At 42.7% G+C, this 19,344-nt stretch overlaps 1 protein-coding gene across 4 annotated transcripts in view; it reads right to left on the minus strand.

The window, feature by feature from the left end:
• Positions 1-5,535: 5,535 nt before the first annotated feature.
• Positions 5,536-19,344, minus strand: part of COL22A1 (collagen type XXII alpha 1 chain) — a 221,721-nt gene continuing 207,912 nt past the window's right edge. For 2 of the 4 annotated variants that reach the window (XM_061374148.1, XM_061374149.1), the window contains 9 exons: positions 18,338-18,391; positions 15,640-15,711; positions 13,552-13,587; positions 13,251-13,295; positions 12,773-12,952; positions 10,585-10,651; positions 9,021-9,203; positions 8,625-8,702; positions 5,536-7,372 (listed from right to left, as the gene is read on the minus strand). In XM_061374148.1, the coding sequence (XP_061230132.1) occupies positions 7,185-7,372; positions 8,625-8,702; positions 9,021-9,203; positions 10,585-10,651; positions 12,773-12,952; positions 13,251-13,295; positions 13,552-13,587; positions 15,640-15,711; positions 18,338-18,391 (903 nt within the window). In that variant the 3' untranslated portion in view covers positions 5,536-7,184. Of the gene's footprint in view, positions 7,373-8,624; positions 8,703-9,020; positions 9,204-10,584; positions 10,652-12,772; positions 12,953-13,250; positions 13,296-13,551; positions 13,588-15,639; positions 15,827-18,337; positions 18,392-19,344 lie in introns of those variants that run through there. The other 2 variants (XR_009728580.1, XM_061374150.1) reach the window with 2 other exon arrangements.

Consider the following 19,344-nt stretch of genomic DNA (forward strand, 5'->3'; position numbering starts at 1 on the left):
ACTCATCAAGGGTGCCATTGTCTAGGAATTCACATTGGTCAGTCCCAAGGGATTGCAAGGGAAGAGGAAGGCTGGGTAGATAAAGCACATGGTAAATAGGACAAGATAAAGCAGGTGGTAAATGGGATGAGAAGAAAACAGAATCACAGCTGGTGGCCTGGGAGCTGGGAACCATTAACACATCCTGTCCTCAGGTCAGTTTGTGCCTTTTAACATTCAGAAAACACATGAAAGAATCAGTTTTGAAATGTGGAAGTTTTCCTCCATCCTGATGACTGTATGACCCCCTGCATCACAGAGATACCATCTTTCTTGTGCTGCACTTGCTCTGGCATATTTAAGGGCTAATTTTTACTCCTTCCTGGCATAGCTTTTATAGGAGATGTAAAATGCCAGGTGCATCCCAAGCCATCCCATGCAATGATGTAGAGCATTTTCCTGGAAGGAGAAAATGGTGAGTTTGAAGCCTCAGGCTGAGAAAGACTACCTCTTTCCTTCATTCTGCAGTCCTTAAGGATTTCAGCTAAAAAATGCTTAGGATAACCATTTCAAATGCTTTTGAAGCAGAGAGGTCTCCATAACATCCCACATACTATTAAAGGTAGAAAACAATGTGTTAGACGCATGGTCTAAGCAGGTCTACAAAGCCAAGTCTTGTAAAAGGAGAGTATGTGAGCTTTGCTTTGCTACTCTGACAAATGGCTGCAAAGATGGGTGGTTAGCACTGGAAGCTCTCTATCCAGACAACACTGAAAAGAGGATTTTGGTATCATTGCTCAACCCTCTGAACTTACACTTCAGGCTCTGCTGGTTTTTAGTTTTCACCCTGAAATACAGTTTTTCAGGGCTATTACATACAAGCTGTTACCTCTTGACTTGGATTCAAAGTGCAAATACTATAACCCTACTAAAACCAAGCCCTGAACTTCCTCCAGATTCATATTCAGTAAGAGAAAACTGTGTCACTTGCCTTAGTAACCAGCAGAGTTGTGAGGCTGCTTTGGCTCCTGGGATGCCTGGAGAAGGGCCTGCTGGGTTTCCCAGTACAAACTCGTTATCAATACAAGCTGGTGTTACCACAGCTGAGTATGTAATGTCTTGAGTAGATCCTGGGAGCACTGAAAATGGTTACTTCTGTTGTTTAGGGTCATCATTAACGTCAATGGGGTCTGAAGGCTCTGCTAGCTGTGTCAAAAAAGGGTGGACTTGTTATACAAAAATGATTCAGCAGAGCTCAAGGAAGTCTAATAGCTGTTTTTAAGTAACAGTTGGTACAATAACTTGGAAATATGTGTACATTAGAGGTGACTACAGCAGACAGGGAAAAGTGAGATTTTCACATGCAGGGGAAATTTTCTTATCAGAAATGACAGACCTCACAATTAGCCATAAAAATAAGACTCAAAGTTAAACTCAACTCCACCAAGAAAATGCTGAAAAGTTATTGCACTGAAAAGTCAGTTCAGACTTGGACAAAAACCATCCCCAACATTACTAATGGGAAAAATGTGTTTCTAAGAACACATTGTCGAATACATATGTCCTGTGAAACAAACTGATTTGCTGTGTGTGCTGCCTTCTGTTAAAACAGGCTTCTCTCCTTCAGACAGCATGCCACACAGAGCCAAAGCTGTGGTCAGAGAGAGGGTTTTGTGATGTTGGGCACTGTTCCGTTGTGCTTGTTCACACCTGGAGTTTGACGTAGGGTTTTCCTTTACAAAGTGGCAGGTTCTTTTCTGCTCCAACTAGCAGGACATCCTTCTTCCTGATGCTGACAGCTGGCTCATTGGGAATGTCAGAATATGACTAATGTCCCTCTGTCAAATTGTTCCCTTGTGCTTCCTACATAAGGTTCATGATCTAAAATGTAAAATAACAGGAGCCCATATTTCCGACATATGATCCCCCCAGAGACCCAGCAGGATATTCTCAATCTCAGCTCAGACAAACTCCAACAAGAATATTACCATCATCAGTATTCTTGAGCCAAGTTTCACAAGATATAGAAGGCCCTATAGTGAAAATCTGTGTTGTAAAGCAACTCTGAGAACCAGTCTCGTGTTCATTGTGTCTTCATGCTTTTATAATAAGTTGCTTCTATTTCACAAGTCACAAGACAAAAATCTGTTTGTGACTTGCAGGTTTAAAGCAAAGTAATGAAGATAAGCAGGCTTTATTTTCTTAATTCAACTTCATTTACAAAGGTGTTGAAAGCGAAGTCTGGACCCTGAGGAACCATTATTCTTCTAAAGCCCTCAGGTGCTGAAACCGGAACATAGGAGACAATAGGGTGTCTGATGCAGAGACTCTTGCCCCAGCAGTGCTGGCTCTGCAGAGAAAGCAGCAAGGGGGACTCTTCATGGTCTCTGCTGGATGCTCACCCCTGTATATGGATGCAGACTGGAGCAGAAGCCTGACTTCACTCCTATGCTGCTCTTCGTCTCAATGCCATGGAGCAGCAATCTTAGCCCTCGTCAGCACTGGACTGCAATTCATGGAGGCTAAAAGAGGTGGATATTTACAGTTTATGCTGTTACTGTCAAGTTAGTGCAGTCATTTTAAGAAAATTTACCTGTTATTCCCTGGCATAATGGAAGTGCAGGTTCATGCCACAGCCTTGTCTCTCTGCCTCTGAGCTGCCTGACTGCTAGTCCCATAGCATCCAGCATCTCATAGTCTGTAACACATATATCCCCACACCAACTCAGTGGGAACATGAATCAGTAATGGTGGAAGACAAAGACAGGTGCCAAAAGATCCCTTTTCCATGATGACCTATTTAATGCAGGCTAAGCAGCCAAGGGTACTTTAACTGACTACTTTGGGATGAGCTGAGCTGCTCTCCAGGGTCCACAGCTCACATCAAAGCCACCAAAGTGCAGGTGCCATGGCCTCAATCTGAATCCCACTGTGAGAGACTAAGCTTGGGATTCAGGTACCTTGACATAAGCATCTTGCATCATTTGACAGGATACATAATCTCCTCTAGGGTCACCTACTGCAGATATGGAAAGATCCTCTTAGGTTCTACATCATATTTGCTAGTCCCCTATCAGTATCTCTGGCACTGAGATGATGTTGATGAATGATGATACCCAGCCATGCTTCAGCAACAAGTCCTGCTCCAGAAGCTGCCAAAATGCAATCTACAGCAGAGCAGAGCTTGACCAGCATTAGTCAAGCTCTAATGCATCAGACCACATTAAAAGACTGAGCCATCATGAAACTCTGTCTTCTTTTTAAATATATTTTTAATGATTTGGTTTTGAATTGCTTAGAATGTAAAATCTGTGCTCAGCTCACAGCCGGTTCTGTGGTCAAAGCTCAGAGCTTGAGCTCTGCTGCTACAGCATTTTTATTGTGTCTCTGGAAAACAGACACATTTGGTTTAAGTCCTGAACAGAACAGTGTTGCTTTGATTACACACCTCCAAGTGAACCTGTAGAACAGAGTTCAGCCTTACACAGTTTAATTATCCTATGCTAACAATAAAAGGTGGGAAAAGGACAGCTCAGGAAAACAGCATCACAAGGCTGTAGTGAGGAGAACCACTCACAGGTGGCAAAGGAGGAAAATAATCCATTCCCTGCCATAGTTTCCAAGAAGAAGCTAATTCAAAACTGGTTAGAAAACAAATAGCAATATTTCTTATTACCAATAATAATTGTTTATAATTATTAAAATTTAGATATGTCATTATTAATAATATCAAATTCATATTTTATATTAATATTTATTATTAATTTTAATAACATATCTTAAATTGCTAGATAATTTAACACCAAAAAATATTTTCCCCACATGTTCCTGTTATTTAGGTTTGGGTTTTTTGACAGGCAAAAATTTTAACAGAATAATGGTCTGCTATAATTGCAATGATTTACACACTTGGTTAAAAAGAACAACCCACAGTGATGCCATGAACCTCATGCATCATTAGCACCTTTTAAATACATGAATAATACATTGTCTGGCTATCTAATGTGATTTTAACAGTATATCCTCTTACCATAGGACTAGCCACAACAAATTCCAACATAACTATCATCATACTCCTTTGTTTAAACCTCAGGTTCAGGAGCAGACTTTATAGTGATGTAGAGACTCTGTTGCAGAGATAGGAACACTGAGATGCAAAAACCATCCCTTATTCAAGAGCAGTTGTAATGAGGCCAACAGCATTGTCTCTGCCTTACCTGCTGCTTCCTGCCTGCATGGTCCCCTTGCAAGATGCTCAATAGACAATGCATGCACACACCATCACCTGCTTACGCACAGAGGCATTTTGTGAAGGGCAGCTTCTGACCATTCCCAGGGCTGTACTTGTCCATTTACTGGCTACCCAGATGGCAGACCTCATTTGGAAAGTAATCTCAGGCCAAAGATGGCAAATACACATGAACAGACTGAGGGAGAACTGTTGCAGTTCTCAAAACCCTGCAAATAAACCCTTTCTTACCCTTTATTGCAGGGCACATTCACGTAGGGCTTGCTTCTGTAAGCGCTGGCAGCTACAAAAGCCTCCCTTTGATGACTACACCCACAGAAACTGGGTGGCTATAAACACAGGTCTTGATCTGGGTGTGCAGCATGTGCCACTTACTCCTCTCACCAGCAACAGATGATGCTTGGTAAATGCCATTTGACTGGCTGGAGAGAAACCAGGATTTAAGAAAAGACACTAAAATGGCACCCACTGAATTCAGGGCACAAAGACAGTCTGGGATGTCTCCAGGAACAGGCTGAACTGACAAGTATATGCTAGGGAACATGCTGGAGCAAAGGGAATTAGGCTGCATCCCCTTCTCCATGTGGAGAAGTTGCAGAGCTGTAGTGTGTGCCTAACCTAGGCAGGTTTTTTAATTGCTATTAAAGATGCAGGTGTGTACCTCACATTCTTAACACATGTTCTTGGCAATGGCTCCAACAGACATTCAGATGAATAGGGTTATCCAAAAAAACCCTAGATACCACTGCACCATCTCATCCATTGTGGGTTGGACTAGATGACCTTTAAATGTCCCTTCCAACACAAATGATTCTATCAACTCTATCAAATCTGTTTAACATCATTATGTATCCACCCTTCTTATGGGGCACTGGAGTATGTTGAAGCCTGTGACATGCATGGCACACACAGACATACATGAGGAGAGACAAGCTACAGGGGCTGAAGAGTCACCGTCATGACAGGAATTAAATATCACTTTAACATAACCCAGTCAACACATCTGACTGCCATAAATCCTACTCATTGCCATCACATCTATTCAAAATGATGTCTCATGCCATGCTGCAAGGTCTCTCTTGAGAAGCAATCCTTGCTTTACCTCACCACTGGAGTGATGAAATCTCATTCAGACTGGACTAGGAAAAAGGGTGCTGTGACCAACAGACTTGCTTAGTACTGAAATACAGCAAGCTGACCTAAGATGCAGTACAGTAACAGATATATCATTGAGATTTATTTGAAAGCAGCAAGCTTTTCACATCATATTTTCACTTTGATTGGTCTTTCCATAGCAAGAAACACAGTAAAATCAAATCAAAGAGTTTATTTGCACAGGAAATAGCAAAAATAGCACCATTAAGAGCTACACAGTAAAGACTTTGTTTAACCCTCGCATGAAAACATGTTATTTCATTTTTCAGTAAAGAGGCAAATTTTATCTGCTACTGGGTGAAAAAAAAGACTCCAAGGCTGGCAAACTGTTATATCTGGGCTTTAGCCTCAGGGTCTGACTCTGGGATGGTTACAGACATCTGTGGCTTCTGCTTGGCTTAGCCAGCTTGGAAGCACCACGCCATATGAATGTGCCAGCAGGGCAGGGTGCCTCTCTGCTGTCTCCAAAAGACCTGATGAGATTTCCAGACACATTCAGCACTAAATGCCTGTGTCAGGTTCATTGCTCTCATCTCTCACTACAAACTGCTTTGTACAGAAGAGTTTTGAAGCTGCAGCTGCTTTGTTGGCTGGCCCATAAATCTGGGCTTTTCAGACTCCATCCCCTCTTTACTTTCTCTGCATTCTCATGTTGATTTTGGCAATTAGCTGACAGGGTAAAAGGATGTGGGTCTGATGTATTGCTTTTGCCCTCAAACACAGTTTCCTCCAGGTTTCTCAAAACCTCTTTGCTCTGACTCTCCCATCAGAGACCAACCTCCTCCTCAACCAGCCTGCAATTCTTTACCTACCCTCTAAAAAATCATAGTGCCTAATTATTGTAGTGGGTCATTCAAAATGGCAAGTTGGGTCACACTTGGCTTCCTGAGATTAACACCAGGGGTCTTCCTGTGCTGCTCTGGCTGATTTTTGGGTGAAGCAGTGGAAGGGAGCGGTGTGTGCGCTGACAATGAACAGGGGATTTGGCATCCCTGAGCTGATAGGGGACACCATGGAAGCTTTTTGCAGATGAATCTCCCTGAAAGAAGGAATTTAAGCTCCATCTGGTAGGACTAAACCCTCTGAGTATTGAAGTTCTTGCACAGGGAGCAGTGAGGAGGTTTATATCATCTCTGTGGTCTCTTCAGGCCTTAGTGTGAGATCACACATGGTCCCATTACAAATATCTCCAATAGGATACAGATTCACTTATGGGCAGAAGAACATTACATTTAATAAGGATCTTCTGGGAAACACACTGGCAGCTCCTAACTGTCCATTGTGAGGTGAATGTACTGGAGACCTCTTTTCCAGCTTTGGCATGGCTTTACCTTCCTCCCCTCCATGTGGAAGGCAAAAAGCACCAACAAGCCTGTGATCAACCTGTGTCTCACAGTTAATGCCATAGAATACAGGATTTGATTGCAGTTTCAAGCGTGAGGGGGAAAGCTTTGGAAAGAGATAACTAAAATAACGAAGATGTTGACATTGGAATGGTTTTGCATAAACAGCTACACAATGCATTGGTATTATATGCTCTTCAAAAGAGGAAAATCCACTTATTTTTAATGTTTTAATATGCCCTGATGCTAGAGTAAACAAAAAACAAATTCACATATCACATCAAAGATAATAATAATAATTATTATTATAATTCATAAAAATAATCTGACCGACCGGCAGCATTTGTTGGCTTTAGAAGGCCTCCTATGAAAGAAACACAGTTGAAGGCGTCTGACAGCTCTTGGCAGGTGGGATGAATTCAAGTTTCAAAGACAAGTCTGGGAGTAATCCCTGCACGCTACGGCCCTTTGACATTGACAGGTCTGGCAGCCAGGCTTGCATAGTAAGCACATTGAGTGGGGTCACACTGTCCATTAGCTCCCGGAGGTCCTTGTGGACCCTTGAGACCAGGCATACCAGCTTCACCTTGAGGTCCTGGTGGTCCTGGCATCCCATCTTTGGCATAGCCAGGCTCCCCTGGGAGACCTAAAACAAAACCAAAATGCCCTTTTGTGAGTGATATTTGCAGGGTGCAGTAATCAGCAACGTAGCATCACAGGAGATGGCTTTGAAGCCAAACAGGGATGCAGACATCACTTTCCACAGATATGGGTCTGGCTGGCATGTATCTACAAGGACAAGTGTATCTCATCTGAAAGAAAGATTTCCACCTCCTGTAGCATCTTTGGGCTGCACAGCTCCGGTATAGCTGTTCTTCCATGTTGAAGCTGTGCAGCTACCTAACAACATATAGTCCTCATAGAGAGGTGGTGAGGATGGGAAAGCTTGAGGCAAGAGCCAGCTTTGGGACATAGCTCATTCATACAAAGCATACTGGGTCCATTGTCATTTTAAGGAAATACAGGGCTAGAATGGCAAACTCAGACCATGGATTTACAAAGGCTTCCCATAGTTTCCTCCCCAAATAAAGCAGGGTGAAGGCAAAACTGATCAATGGTTCCTAATTTCAAATTAGAGACAAAATACATTTGCTGCTTCTTTGTCAGCAAAGGTAAAGCACAAGCTGTGTGCCTGAAACACAGGTGTTAGAGATGACCTCTTACACCATCTGAAGCTGCCTGAATCTCTGGGTTCAGCTTGGTCACAACAAGATTCTGGCAAGGGCAGATAGGACTCTGCACAGTGTATCTAGTAATTAAAGCTTCACTCTGGATTTGTCCAAAAGGCCAGTTAACCTGTTACTGAGATGGATCATTATACCTGTCAATCAATCCAAGGAAATAAAGGTGGCTAAATATGATGCTAGTGATATATTTCTACCCCTTGGGCCACTTTCTACCGAAATGATGTACGTCATGTTTATGTTATCCTGACTGACTGTATCCAGCATACAGATGCTGGAGAGGGGACTTTTCATCAGGGATTTTAGTGATAGGACAAGAGGTGATGGGTTCAAACTTAAACAGGTGAAGTTCAGGCTAGATATAAGGAAGTTCTTTATTGTCAGGGTGATGAGGCACTGGCACACATTGCTCAGAGAAGTGGTGAATGCTCCATCCCTGACAGTGATCTAGGCCAGGCTGGACAGAGCCTTGGGCAAAATGGCCTAGTGTGAGGTGTCCCTGCCCATGGCTGGGGGGTTGGAACTGAATTATCTTAAGGTCCTTTCCAACCCAAACCATTCTGTGATTCTATGGTTCTAACATAGAAGAGATCTGTGCCCTTGTAGCAGTTCTGAGAGATGTTCTGAGCAATGGGATTGTCTGAATAAACACACCTGGAATTCCTGGAGGACCTATTTCTCCTCGCTGGCCAACACCAGTGTCTCCTTTATCACCCTTTGCTCCTCTTTCTCCTATAGAGAGGGAAAGAAAAACAATGAACTGATGAGCAGAATTTAATACTACTACCACTGGTCTTTCATCCACACTGAAGCCAATATATTTGCTAAACATAGTTCCTAATTATGGCCAGTCCTCAGAGATGGACATTAAGTGGGAATGAAGACATGCCCCGCTGATCGCATTCACCACCTCTGGTTCAACAGACTGAGACTGCTTCAAGGTCATCCATCTAAGGAGCACTTAGATGCTACTAAAAGGAGATGTTGATGCCAAAGTGCAGTGGACATATCCCTTTATCACACTGCCCAAACACACCAAATTTCTCTTACCTTTGGGACCAATAGGTCCAGGTGGCCCTTCAGACCCAATCTGTCCAGGCCGGCCAGGCTCTCCTGGAGGGCCAGTTCTTCCTGGGAGTCCTTCCTTCCCAGGAGGACCAGGAGGTCCTGGTCTCCCATGGGACACTTTGACATGTGCAGGCTGTATCTGAGCCAGGAGATAGGCTAACTTTGCTGTGAAGAGTGGGAAATGGGTTTGTTAGACTAGAAGATCAGTGCTCTTAAGAGATGAAGAGACAGAACCAGTCACCCCATAAAGTCCAAGTACTGTCACAGGTCAATTTTTCAGGGCCACCCATTTGTTGCCCCTGTGCAATCCTTCCCCATAAGCCATGATGGTGACTCCATGACCCTCTCTATATTAATTAAACCTAATTTCTCAATAACTTTAAGCTTCTACTAGAGTTCATACTTAACCCTAAACACTTCTCTCATCCTCTGCTCCTTGTTCACCAACGATCTGAAATGTCTCCTCCTTTAGCTGTGCAGCCAGTGGATTTGTGTTGAACTGGAATCATTGGTGCTCTGAAAAGAAAAGCCTATTTCCACTGCTTCTGCTACACAGAAAAAGATACTACATGGCTGCTTTGTAAGGAGAAAGCTTACTTTCCTTATTCTGGGCTGTAACACATGTGGGGTTAAAGCTAATGTACCCATCTCTGGCTGTGAAGTCAGAAACTGTAACTAAGGCAGCTCCCTGTGTCAGCATATTCTCCAATTTCCAAGCAGGCGCATTGCTTGCCACTTCCATATTAAGACCCTGAACAGCCTAGAGAGCTCTTAAGACATACTCAGCATCACAAAAACATCCGACAGAACAGAGAAGGATTTTCTATCTGCCTTTCATTGATCCACTAGCTTGAATGCTTTTAGATTGGCATGGAACTTGAAGTGTGAGAGTGTGTAAATAAAACCCTTGAAATAAATCACTCCATTGAACTATGATCTTCAGCATGGAGGAAAATGCCTGCAGCTACGTGTCAGCTTCTTCAAGAAGCAATGCAGCTCTGTGTTTCACTGTAGATGGGGTCAGTAGCAGCCTGCAATTCATCTGCTTTGAGAGGAGCAGCAGCCCATATCCATTCTGCCTCCTTTTCTCACATTGATGAGTGTCACATCCAGAAATCAGAACATTTCTCCTCCAGCTGGGATCTCAAAAGCAAGTTTATGCTCTACTACAATTACTTTCCCTTCCAGGTCCCCAAATTAATCTGTTTGAATTTGTATCTTCTCTTGTGCTACTGCCTCATTATAATTCCTGGGCATCTGCAGGAATGTGTCCGCAGCAAAGCTGTTTTGGTAGCAAAAAGACATGAGGTGCTTAGCACAGGCAATGGCCTTGGGCTGAATAAGGGAGAAAACCCCTGTGCTATTGCTTGGAACATCAAGCTTGGGGAATGGTAAAGCTTGCTAAGCACATTCCATTTTACACATTCCTCCTTCCAGTCAGGCTTGTTGCAACATTGCCCTCCATAAGCAGGTGCCACCACAGCTATGGAAAGTGTCTTTCACACTCTCAGATACATTTTCAGGATTCCCAGAGCTGATTACTTACCATCAAGCTGCTTGTCTAACTCCTCCTGGATGAGCCTTCTCAAAGTCTCTAGAGATGGGGGCTCCCCCTAGGGAGTAATAATGACAGCAACAGCAAGACATAATCACAACCAGGGGATGTGCGAATTAAGCCCTCCATAATGGGTTTAGTGGGTTGCATTTCATTACCCACAGCACACATAGGACTATAGGGACTCTCTGAAAGATGCACGCAAAGGAACTCAAAACATTCACAATTCCCAATCTGCTGGCAAGCCATGGGATCAGTGATGTAAGCAGGGAGCCTGGTCAGAGGCATAGTTGGGCACTGGCCCCATCTCCTTCCTAGAGAAAATCTCCCTCCTGAAGCCTAATAGGAGAAGCGGTAGAAATCAAATCAGGAGATGTCCTCTGCCCTACTAGATCATAATAGAAAGCCTACCTCCTTCTTCAGCACTGCACATTTCCTTGCAGAGAGAAGCATGCGTGCCCCCAAGGTAGTTAAGGTGGGTTATCTAGACTTGCTATAAACACTCACACTGGATGTTTTACCTCAGGGAACAACAACCAGTTTATGTGTGTGATACCTATTCTAAATGAGTACAGAGTACAAGGTTCTGCCTGATTACAGGCTGTTGAAGGGAGATGGGGGATGTGGCTGCCTGGCCTTGGTCCCCTACCCAGCCTCTTTCAGCCTCACTCTCAACTCTTTTGTTTGATGTTGCTGTAATAGCTGTCAGAACTCACAGTAATGTGAACAAGTCTGGATGATGCAACTGAAAAAAACACAATGAAAGCAGTTTTGGTAGGTGGAAGCAGAATTTTCCAGGTTGGGGCTTTCTAGTAAGATAAAAAAGTAGTTTTAGGGTAACCAGACCTTTGTCTTTGCATAAACTCAAAAGAAAAGATGCAGCTATACATAAAAAATAAACCATTTTGAAACAGCAAGATCAAATGCTTTCCTCTGTAAATTGTAAAGTGGGATGCTTCACTTGAAATATATATTTTTTGGCTTAAACTATTCTTTGAATTTCTTCCAGTTTCAAAAATAGGTTGTATTCTTTCGTGTATGAGTTACTTGCATGAAAGTGTTTTTCCCTCACACCTATCCTTTTAACATACAATGCAGCCTGTGTCCTTTATGTTTATAAAGACCTAGTGAGGTCTTCTGAATCAGAAATTACTCTTCATTAAGAAATGTAGCTTTTATTAAACAGAAACATTTCAGTTTCAATCAGTAATATATTGCTGAGAAGTATAGAGTTGGTCTACTTGCTGACTTTTTCACAATGCAAATTTTGCATGAGAAAAAGATATGTTTGTTGGTGACAAAAGAAACAATTCTGTCATTAAGCACTAACCATTTGTGATGGCTCTTAGTGAATATCCCATCAAACACAATTATGGAATGTACTTTGAAGGCGTATAAATTATCTTTTCAAGTTTTAACTTTATTAGTTGCACCAAGTGCCTATAATCATCACTGGATTTCATTAAATCGCTATGTTGTTGAGACAAACAAAGAAATGCTTTGTCTAAAATTTACCCAGTTTTTACAGCAGAGATTATTTCACTCTTTATTTCCCTCTGAGATGATCTCAAATTCATCCTCAGGATGGGCATAACGGCTTCACTAATGTTGGTAGTATTTCTCATTCTTCTACATACATTACCCTAAGGCAGTCTCAGTAGTGAGATTCTTTCCCGTTAGAGACAAAAAAAAAAAAGAGAGAGAATATTAAAGTAAAATAGGATTTTTTGAATTCTGATGAGCTGGCTCCAGGATTTCCAGGAATAGAGCAGTGACCTTTCCACAGCTCAGCGTTCTGTCTCTCATAACAACCAGCAGGAGGGGAAGGCACAAGGTCTCCGTATGAAATGCTTAATGCTTAAAATCATTATAGAAAAAAGCTTTTTCAGACCCATGACCATAGTAACAAGAATCTGATTTAGGCTTTTAGGGGTATAAGATGTCAAGGAATGTCTGCTCTGGCTATAGGCTGATATTGCTTAGCTCTCATGAAGTTCAATCTCCACGACACTTCCCTGAGATGTACTGTAGTTATCAAGAGATGAAAACAGTGCCTCCCTGTCCTAACACACACTTGCTCTGGTTCCTATGAGCCTTACTGTAATCTTATATACTTTTCTGATCACATGCCGTATATGTGATACACATACTGTACAAAGCCCTTCTCTGTCAATCTTACCCTTGGTCCTGGAAATCCTGGTTGCCCTGGAGGACCAGGAGGTCCAACTTGCCCAGTGTCTCCTGGGGGTCCGTGGGGACCCATCAGTCCTGGATGGCCTTTGTGACCAGGTATCCCAGGATCACCTGGAGGGCCTTTTTCTCCTTGAGGGCCTTTTTCACCTTTGATTCCTGGCTCTCCCTGAAGTGAAAACCAAACAGCATTACCACCACAAAATAAAAGGCAAACTTCCCACTTCCAAGCACAGCGAAACAGGAACAGCTGAGCTGGCAAAGTTACTGAATACAACATCTGGTGCATTACAAATGATCCACAAATTATTACTGACATAGAATGATTAAAGAGAGGGCTGGGAGGGTGGGAAGAGTGAAAGGTCCCTACAGGACGCATTTCTCTCCTGAATGACCCCTTCCCCTAAGTCAAAATAGCTCCCTTTATTTCAACCTAATGAAATAACTAATAATATTCTCCAACCTACCCTCTCTCCTTTGGAGCCAGTTTCCCCTGTTTTCCCTGGTGCACCCTACAACAAAATAAGGGTGAGATTTAAAGAGCTATACATAATAACAGTAAATAATAAAGCACATGCCTTTGCAGTGATTTTTGTGACCTGGGGAAAGCTTATTTCTGTGTCAGTCCCACAGAGAGAGCTCCCCATTTGCTCTCAAATATCAACTATTCAAGAAAAAAAATGAATTCGTTGCAACCCAGGCCACATTCTTGATGTTTTAGACCCAAAACACCATCCTTACTTTGAAACAATTGGGAATTTAACTTACCTCTTTTCCAGGAGGACCCTTCTCTCCTGGTTCTCCCTGAGAGATACAGAGAATTCATTTAGCACCCATTGCAAAGAGTTGGAACAAAGAAAGCCCTACCTAATAACTACCAGTCTTGCTTTGTGTTTAGAGGTAAGCTTTTTGCTACAGAGCAGCATGTTTGGATGATTTATCCTTAACCCGCCGCTATAGGTCATTCCTGGAAAGACGCATCCTGTTATTTAGAAAGATTTTTTAGTAAAGCTGCACACTGTGTAAGTGTAAATAACAGGAATTTATATCAAACCAGATGAGTGCAGGACAGATGTTTCATTGAAAGTGTGCTCCTTCTTTCAGTATATTTTGTTCCCCTTTCTTAGAGACATTTCATAAAGCTTCACACACTTTACTTGGGCTGGTTTAGCTTAAGCATTGTCAGTGTTACACCCATAACATGTAAAGGAAATCAATTTTGTAAGTAGAGGTATCATCTTGTATTATACTAGCTGAGGTAATGCGTACTGAGTCCATGATAAAGCAAGTTTGAGCCTGAAAGTTTGCCTGCATTTCAGAACTGTATTAAAAAACCTCAATTTGAACAATTATTAGGATTTTTTTTCTATACTCTGCATTTATGAGATAATTAACCAATACAGTTTGAATTTTAGCCTTCCAATGAAATCAATGTCACTGCTTTCCCGAAGAGCACTGATGAAGCAAAACAAACATGAAACCAGTTGCTGACAAAATTCTGCCCACTTTCCCATAGCATGAATGGAAAGACTCATAGAATCAGAGAATCCTTTGTGTTGGAAAGGACATTAAAGCTCATCCAGTTCCAATCCCCTGCCATGGGCAGGGATACCTTCCACTAGAGCAGGTTGATCCAAGCTCAGTCCTACCTGGCCTTGAACACTGCCAGGGATGGGGCAGCCACAGCTTTTCTGGGCAACCTGTGCCAGTGCCTCAGCACCTTCACAGGGAAGCATTTCTGCCTGACACCTAACCTAAATCTCCCCTATTTAAGCTTGAACCCATTACTCCCTGCCCTATCAGTACAGTCTCTGAGGAAGAGTCCCTCTCCAGCATTCTTCAGATATTGGAACACTGCTGCAACCCACACACGATTGTATCTGTAATGTGCATGCAGGGGGTGTTTTTCCCCATAAGCTGGTAACACATAGAACATCTTTGACAAAGCTTACATCTATAGATGTATGCATGAGTAATGTAAGCAGTCACAGATGTGTGATCACATCAGCTCCAAATCAGGCAGCATCACACTCACTCGAGCATTCCTTTGGGCCACTTCAGTTTTAAATGGCCATCACATTTGCTGCTTTAAAATAATTTTCCAGGGAAATATTTCTTTCTCTTCTTTTCATCACAAAACTCCCTTTCCAATCATAAAAAAATGAACAAAGAAAACAGAATCATCCTGTGGAAGATTCCATTCTGCCAGATTCACATGAAAACCTTTTAAATCTCATTGTAAGTCACAACAGAGCTAAGAACAAAACTATTTACCTAACATTCACCCTTTCCATACTTCTAGTGCAGTGAAACATATTTTACTTGCCTTGGAAGGGCAAAGAGCCAGGAATTCAAGGCTGCAGTCTTTCCAGGTGTGTAATTATTACTGTAGATCAGTTTGGGAGATACAGGAATGCTTTAATTGCAATGTACCTCCATTGCTGGTAACAAAGGAGTTTTGCTTGGAATAGCAAATATCAGAAATACCTGTATTATTATCCACACTTAAAATTTCCCCATTTATCTCTTTTAGGGTTCACGGAGAGATATAGTCTGAGAACCAAAATATGCCATACCCATATTAAGTCCACTATTGAAAGACTCCAATAAATGCACACATCATCAGTGCTGACTGACAGATACCAGGTCAGTAAATGAGATTAAGGATGTTTGGCTATATGTAAATGCTGGTTTTGCAGTCCAGTTTCCTTTGGAAGCAAAAATGTATGGCTTCAGGATCACCTCATCTCCTGCTTATGTGTTTTTACCTCATTAAAGATGATCATGTCACATCTTCATCAATGTAACACTTAAAAGCAGGTCTGATGGGTCTAATCCATGCCCAGACATACTTACAGGTGGTCCTCGGGGTCCTATGAAGCCAGGTAGTCCTGGGCTGCCACTTTCTCCTTTATTTCCTTTGGGACCCTTAGGACAGAAATGAGACAGACACTATAGTTTCTCCAACATCTCTTTTCCAGAGCATGCATTTACAGGTATATTGGAACTGGGAAATTTCACTGTAGCAGCAGGATTCCCAAAACTGACAAGGAAAGGAAGAACAAAGTCACTTAGGAAAGCAGACTGCAAACACCATATGCTTGCATTATTAATAAGCTATGTGGGGTCCCTGTTGAAAAGATGAAAATGAAGTGACACTTATGGAAGTGACAGGAGGTGTGTTCAGTGGCTGTTCCAGCCTGGCATGGTTTATAAGGTGATGTTACAGAGTGGAAATACTGTGATGGGCAATGACAGGGAAACAGTGAAGTGGTCATTCTCCTCAAACATGGGAATACAAGCAAGAGACAGCTTTTATTTCCAGATTCAATTTAAAACAGGTCTGCCTTATCTCTTGCGATATCCTACCAAGTATTGCTTATTCTTATAGATCAAGGCAGCTTAAATGGCAGTTCATGATACAGGACCATTTCACATACACTTCTGATAAAGTTTTTTTACTCTTATTTTAACCTTTTCTTTCACAGCTTTGCCCCTAGCCGCCGAATTCAAAACATGTCCCTTTTTTTCTTCTTAGAGTAAATCTTGTCTCTATTTTAAGCCTGTCTTGTGTAAAGTGAGCACCAACGGACAGGCACAAAGCACAGGGCTTTTGGGATTGCGATCAGCCCAAGGAGATTTCAGGGGCTGGGCAGCATTGCTGCATGCAGTGTTAAGCATGAATGCACTGTAGACTGGGATAGGAACTGTCAAATAGCAGATGCAAAAGGGGAAGGCTCCTGGCAGGTTTTACCTTCTCATTACAAGTCAGCAATGGTGAAGGTGGAAAAGAAACCCTGATTGCTGTGATAACCTTTCCTGCTTCTCCTTTTTTCTTTTTCCAAATAACATACGGGCTTGTCACACTGTGAAACAAATTGGTGTGTTTGCAGACAAGGCTGGAAATAAATGGATTCATGTACAGCACAAGAAAATACTTCCCATAATAAGCTTTATGAAAGGGAGAGGATTTATTTTAATGACAGAGAATGATACTGATGGAGATGGCTGTCTGTTCTGCTGACCAGCACTGTCCCATTGTTTCTCCTTTCTCATCCATCTGACTTTATCCTTTTTCAATTTCCTATGTTATTTTTGGACTCTAAATCCTCTGGAGCAGAGACTGCTGTAGTTCTGTGTGTGTGCAGGAAGCTCCCTAGGTCACTAACTGGCTGCATAGGTAATGTGATAACATGATGGTGATTAAAACATAACCCTCATTTGGCACTCACAGGGTATCCCAAATCCAAAGTGGCCTGGTAAAGACACAGAAAGCTAAAAAGCACTAACAGGAAATCGGAGCAGGGTGAGCATGATGAGAAGAACAAATGAAGATTGAAAAGGCAACAGCAGGGATCCAGGGATCCACAGGGTAAGAAGCAATGGCAGTAGTCCCAAGGAAGGTAAGAAGAAGCTGTGTCAAGGAGAAAAGCTGTAGCACTTATTCTTGGCTGCAGAAGGGCTGTGAGACGACACCCGTCCTGCCCCACCTGCACTATGTGAGTTACCACCACTCCATGCAGAAAGGTGTTGGCTTCTCTGTCACCACTTAGGAGGAGACATCCCTGCAGCACAGCAATACATGCTCAGGGCACAAGTCTGTGGCAAGGTTGACGTTGCTTTGTGGCATTTCAAGGGCCACAAAGAAGGCTGAAATCCTGCTGTGATTTTTCAGGTTTCTCTTGCTATGCCTTTATTCCTGTCTGAATCTAACAGCCCAGCAAGCTGTAATGGGTAAGTAGATGGAGAGAGGGAAGAGGCCTGTGCTGCAGTAGGTGCTACTGGACACAGAGGTACATTTGCATGGATTTGCTGAATCCTGAACAATTTCAGAAGAAGAACAGAGAAAAAACCAGAACAAATCAAAACAAAACCAATTCTTCGCTGTCCTCCTTACAGCTCTTCATTATCATGCTGTTCTTCCACACAGGATGGCCCCGGGGAGACTTCATTCTGCTTCGTGATCTTGGTTTACTACCCACTGTCTGCTCTTTCCCCAAGTGCCTGGGGAGGATTATTCTGCTGCTGCTATTCCTCAGTGGCAGTCTGCCATCTCCCCGAGGCCCTCTCCTTCCTTGTGACAACTCTGCTGGCTGCACACTCTCTGCTTGGCAAAATCAAATGTACTGGTGAAGATGAGGCGTGCCAATCTTTCTTTTTTTTTTTTTTCTTTTCCACATCAGGTAATCAATTTTTTCCCTTTTTTGTGTGTGTGAACACTGAACTTCTGCTGGGAAAAATGATGACCCAGTCAGCAGCTCAGTTCCAGGAATATAGAATCATAGAATCACAGAATGGCTTGTGTTGGAAAGGACCTTGGAAAGATCATCTACTTCCAACCCCCTGCCATGGGCAGGGATGTCTCACACTAGACAATGTCTCCCAAGGCTCTGTCCAGCAATCCCCCTCCAGTGTCATGGTCAGTCAGTGATTTTCAGACATGGAAAGCTCAGGGATGGTGAGCACCTATGCATAACCACTCCATCCTTACTTTATCAGTCACCTCTCCTTGACATAACTGCTTGCTGCATGAGTTTCCTTTCTTGGTACTTACTGGGTTACCTGCTGGGCCAGGTTCTCCTGCAGATCCAGGTGACCCATTCTTGCCCTATGTGATAAAGAAAAAGGTTATCAAAGTAATACGTACTACAATTAAAAACATGCACCTATTGCTACATCAGAAGGAATTTCTTTACCATTGTCCAACCTCCTCTCTTGGCAGACTGCGGAATAGGGAATGCTTATTTCCAATTGACCTTGCAGCTTCTGCACTCCTGATGGCATGAGTGAGCCCATCTCAGAGCAAAAACTGAGATATGTGGGACCCAAAACCCTAGTTTGAAGGTAATCAAATCATCATTCCTCCTCCTATTCTTCACCCTTATTGCTATCATATGCAGCATCTTTCTGGGTGGTTGGAACCACCCATTATGGCTGCTATAAGCCACCAGTGGTCAGACAAGCCGCTTTAGTCCATGTTTGAAGCACCTGCTGGCTACTCACTGATCAATATTAAAGATCCTGCACTAGCTGATGATTATCTCTATATCCCCCAGCACCTTCCTGTATCAGAAAACCTCTTCTCTCCAGTGACTGAGGTAGATCATGCAAACAGCCATCCTCTTCTCAGGGCTACCATTTGAATCAGGGCCCAGAGGCCAGGCACCTATTTTTAATCATCTCAGGCTTTCCCTCTTTTGGGGAATGGAGAAAAATATTTATTCGAAAACCCTGAGGCATTTGATACTTGCCTGGCACCAGACAACTCAGAATGAGCTAAACTGTCCTTTAAGAAGACCCATTTCCCATTGTTCCTTATCAAAGTAGCTGAGCTGACCACCTACACTAACTAAAATTGGTGAGATGAAATTCTGCAGCCTGCTCTTCTCTCCTCCCAACTCACCATACAGAGATGTTTTTCCCTGCATTGGAGCTGGGCATAAAGACCACCCCTTATACTGGCAATATTCAAAATCATGCCTCATCCTTGTTATTAATCACAGACTGGTTTGTGTTGGAAGGGACATTAAGGCTCATCCAGTTCCAACCCCCTGTCATGGA

The sequence above is a fragment of the Neopsephotus bourkii genome, unplaced genomic scaffold, assembly GCF_033783945.1.
Source record: "Neopsephotus bourkii isolate Nb327-2 ecotype Australia unplaced genomic scaffold, CSIRO-AGI_Nbou_v1 NB_1637, whole genome shotgun sequence".
NCBI classification, from domain to species: Eukaryota; Metazoa; Chordata; class Aves; order Psittaciformes; family Psittacidae; genus Neopsephotus; species Neopsephotus bourkii.